The sequence below is a fragment of the Gracilinanus agilis genome, unplaced genomic scaffold (genome assembly GCF_016433145.1).
Source record: "Gracilinanus agilis isolate LMUSP501 unplaced genomic scaffold, AgileGrace unplaced_scaffold12577, whole genome shotgun sequence".
NCBI lineage: Eukaryota > Metazoa > Chordata > Mammalia > Didelphimorphia > Didelphidae > Gracilinanus > Gracilinanus agilis.
In genome coordinates this window covers 1-4,558 of record NW_025343117.1, presented here as the reverse complement: position 1 = coordinate 4,558, position 4,558 = coordinate 1, and the positions used below count along the sequence as shown (strand labels likewise).

At 59.8% G+C, this 4,558-nt stretch overlaps 1 protein-coding gene across 1 annotated transcript; it reads right to left on the bottom strand.

Annotated features, from left to right (window-relative positions):
* Window positions 1-14: 14 nt before the first annotated feature.
* FRMPD3 (FERM and PDZ domain containing 3) lies at window positions 15-3,013 on the bottom strand (the record flags this gene model as incomplete). The annotated part of the gene is made up of 1 exon (XM_044683075.1): window positions 15-3,013. A coding segment is annotated over one exon (2,999 nt), but the record flags the coding sequence as incomplete, so codon positions are not given.
* Window positions 3,014-4,558: the final 1,545 nt, after the last annotated feature.

Below are 4,558 nucleotides of genomic sequence, written 5' to 3'. Positions count from 1 at the left end.
AGGAGGACCAAGGTTTACTTGTTGATCAGGGTCTTCAAGGAGCGCGTGAATGTGCTCATAACAGTCGCCGATGGTGGGCGCTCCAGGGCTGGTCCCGTCGCCCCCAAGGCCGCCGCCGCCGCCATCTGTTGCTGGTTCAGGGTGCGGGCCGTGGACTCTTCGGCGGCCCGCAGCAGGAAGGTGTAGTTCTTCACGACCTCTTCCACCTTGACCAGCAGCTCCTGACGTTGGGCCTCGGAGCGCACGATGTACACCAGCCGCACAAAGGTCTCGATGAGGCCGCTTAGCACCTGGAAGCTGCCAGTGATGGCCGCCAGCATGTGTGTGGGGCTCTTATCCACTGCCGCCACGCGGCGGCAGGAGGCCCGCAGCTCCTTGAACTTGAGGGCCAGCTCCTGCTTATACTGGGACAGCTGGGAGGTGTGGGGCTTGGGACCCCGGACCTCGGGGTTCACCACACATTGCCGGAGGACCGCCAACAGCTCATTGGTGTCCAGCTGCACGGCCAGGAAGCCATCGGGCAGGGCGTAGACGTGGCCCTGCAGGGCATTGATCTTAGCCAGGCTCCCCTCAAAGGTGGAGATCCTCAGGTCAATCTCCTGGGTCTGGTTGTCTTCGGGGCTGCTGCTGCCGCAGGTGGTGGCATCCAACACCTGGAGGGTGTGGCTCACCACGGGCACCACCTGCTCGTCCAGCTTCATGCCCGGCAGGAACTGCATGGGGATCGAGTAGGAGAGCTCATCCTTGCCGTCACTCCCGTCGTCGGCCATGTCACACTTGCGGTAATAGAAGCAGTAGCGGATGGAGCAGCACTTGTCGCCTTCGCCATCCTCCTCCAGATCAGCTGGGCCAGGATACACCTCTTCTGGAAGGGAAAATGTGGCTGTTGCTTTGGGGCCTTTGCCCTCGGGAGTGACTTGGACATAAGAGGGGTCCCCCAGGGACATCGGCTCATGGGGCTTGCCCTTGGGACCCACACTCTGGGGAAAGCCAGCATCTGCCTCTTTGGGCGGCAGCCCTAGGGGCGGGTGCTGGTAGATGTCAGAGGTCAGAGAGGCCTGGTCACTCTTGTCCAGCTCACTAACACTATAGCGGCGCATGAGCTTCCTATAATGCGGGGCTGCCATGCACTCCCCCCTAGAAGCACAGGTGGCCAGGCATGACACACCACTCTCAGGCTCTGATCGGCACTCCCGGGATTCCAGGCTGGTGGACCGAACTCGGCAGCTCTCGGTGGGGCTGCTGAAACTCAAAGCCGAGGGGGCCTCCGGGCGCTTCGGGAGGGGGAGGCCTCGGTTTCTCTCTCTGCCCCGGAGCAGCTCAGGAGCGGGGAGCTGGGCTGCTTGGGGTCTCCCTCCTCGGCAAATCCGCTTACAGTCGCAGCTGCGGCGCTGCTCCCGGGAGATGCCAGGCACCTGCTGGACGGGGCTGCTCCGCAGCTGGCAGCTACAGCGGCCAGGGCCCGAGGGATGCAGGTACTCCGGGGCAGGGAGGTCCCCCTTGCTCTGGGGCTTCAGGAGCTCTTCCAGGAATTCCAGCTCGTACTGTTTTACCTTCTGTAGCTGGGCCTGCCATTCGTCAGTCTCCTTCTTCATCAAGGATGGGAAGGTGGCTGAGAAGAGATTCCTCAGGCGGAACGGCGCCTTCGAGGCCTTGGGCTTGGCCGGCCCGTCCGTGTCGGAGTGGGCCCCGTCCAGAGCCTTCTCGGGTTTCCTGGAGGGCATCGTGTTTGCCTGCCGGCCACCAGCCCAGAGCCCCAATGAGCTCGGACCTCTGGGCTGACCACCGGAGCTCTGGAAGGCGCCAGGGTGGCCAGCTCGGGGGCCTCGGCCGCTATCCTCCGGACGGCTGCTTTCCGTTTGCCCTCTCTCCCCTTGACTCGTGGCAAAGCCCTGCTTCCTAGAGGCTGAGCTGACTCCCTCGGACCCACCCCTGCTCCCCACCTCCCCACTGACCTGCTTCCCGAGGGGCTCCCGGACCTTTCTTGGGAGGTAGCTTTTGGCGGGGAAGCCCTGAGCAGAGAGCTTGTCCTCCTCTATGAGAGAGAGGCGCAAGGGGTCAGCCTGGATCCTAGAAGGGGCCTTGGCTCTGGGAGAGGCCTCTGGGCTGAACTGCCCCCTACCCCGCTGCTGCTGTGGCTGCTGCTGCTGCTGCTGCGGCGGCGGCGGCGGCGGCGGCTGTGGCGGCTGCTGCGGCTGCTGCTGCTGCGGCTGCTGCTGATAGCCGAGTGTGACCTCAGCAGGACTGGGGCTCCCCTTGCTTTTGAGACTCTTACAGATGCTGCTGTTGCCTGTGCTGGGCCCCTGTTTCCTCTCTCCCAGAGCGGCCCCCGGAGAGGCCAGGGCCTTGTTATGGACTGCTTGCTGCAAGGCTGCCGAGAGGATGGCCGGAGTCACGCTGCCCTTGGAGTCCAAGATGAGCTTGGGACTCAGCCTGACTTCCTTGGGCACCTTCTCCCTCAGCTCTGCGGCCTGCTCTCCACTCAGAGCAGAGGGGGTGGCCCTCAGAGACATCTCCAGGGCGGCCTTCGGGGGCTCGGGATCCTTGCCTTCGGCTCCCCAGGGCACCAAGCCCTGGCTCCGTGGCTCACTGCTGAGCTGCGAGGCCAGTGCCGGGTGCACAGCCAGGGCCGGGGAGAGCTCTCGGTGGGTCTGCACTTCAGCAGGCTCCAATCTTCTCCTGTTGCCCATGGGGCCGGGGCCTTGGCCGGGGAGGGCCACCTTGCGGGCTGCTGCCGCCGCCGCCGCCGCCACCGTAGGGCCAGCCTCTTGGCGCCCCAGAGGGTACGGGGCTGTCAGGACAGCCTGGGTCGCGCAGCTTGGGATCCGGAAAGGCAGGTCCTTGCGGGCCAGGAGGCTCTCCTTGTTGATGTGCTGGGCCAGGAAGTAGGTGGCGTTCTGACGTTGTTTCATGGCGGACACCATCTCCGACATGTCTGTCAGCTCGGATGAATTGGTCTCGTGGCCAGAGTCCAGAGATGATTCAGGGGTGATGGTGGCCAGCACGATCAGACCTGGGCAAACAAGGGAGGGAAGTGCAGAGCTCGTCACTTTTGGCAAAGACGAACCGTCTTCAAGAAACCCAGAGGGGTCGAGGAGGGCCAATCCCGGTAGAGCCCAACTGACAGCTTTTTCGAGGTTTGTTTGGGCAAAACCAACATCATGCCCCATAGAATGTTGGAGCTCGAGGGACCAGAGGGTTCAGATAGCCCCATCTGCTCATTTTACAGGTGGGGAAACTGAGGTCCAATGAAGTTACGTGGCTTACACAAGGTCACATAGCTAGCGGAAGAGCTGGGACTAGCCAGTTAGGAACTATCTTTGCTGAAGTCTGATTTCCTCCTCCTCTTCCTCCTACCCCATGGAATATAGGAAGCTCCTTGAGGCCAAGGATTGTTTGTACACAGCAGGTGCTTAATAAATGTAGAAGGCAGGGCAGCGTACTGGTCAAAAAGCATTGGCTTTGGCGTCAGAAGACCCAAGTTGGCATCCCAACTCTTCTATTTACTTCTACTGTTACCCTGGGCAAGCCCCTTCAGTGTCTCCTCTGCAGTAATGACCGCTCACATTTCTATGGTCCTGGTTTTAGTCCCTCATTTGCTTCTCACAACAAGGCCACACGGTACTTGCTACCATTGTTCCCATTTTACAGACAAGCGAGCCAGGGCTGAGAGAAGTGATGAGTGGTAAGTGTCTGAGGCGGGATTCAAACTCAAGGATTCCTGAGTGCAGGACCACCAAACCCCACCTTCCTGGTTTGGACCAGACACCCTCTAAGATCCTTCCCAGATCTAAGTCTTGCTATCCTCTGGGCCTAATGTTTGGGCTGGCTTTACGTTGGCTTAGCCTTTCCATTACACTATGGGATGACGTCTTCTTGGGAGAAAAGAGAACAAGGGGAACCTAGGAGCCATGAAGGAACCGAAGCAGGAAATGGGAGAGAAGCACCTGAGGGGAGAGGAGGGCTAGGATTTGGGGCAGTCTGAGGCATATTTTATACGATGTAGGCCGTATACCAAACAGTATGCTGATTCACACGTTCTTTAGATAGCGGTAGCTGGGCATCTTTCTGGTAAATTATCCCAAAGAGGGCCATTGAGGCTCAGCTGAGTTTGGCCATCCTCCCAGGCTGCAGCCTAGAGACCTGGACCCTTGAGACAGGTCTGCTTGCCGCCACCAACACCTCAGAGGCCCTGCCTCTGAATCTTTGGCCCTGGGGCTCCCTTAATGCCAGCTCTATCCGAGTTGAGCTAGGGATGTGACCTAGGGACGCAACGATGTCTGAGGCCCTCTGGAGCCGAAAAGGGGGACCTCAGAAGCCCTTCTGTTCCCACTGCATAGTCTATCTCTCATGACCTTAGCTGTCTTGCCTCCCCTGGATCCACCAAAATAATGAATGCAAAGTGCTTTGCAGCTCCCCCTGCCCCAAGTCCTCGAAGCTCTGCTCATATCGAGGGCCATTTCTTTCTTTCTTTCTTTCCTTCCTTCTTTCCTTCCTTCCTTCTTTCCTTCCTTCCTTCCTTCCTTCCTTCCTTCCTTCCTTCTTTCTTTCTTTCTTT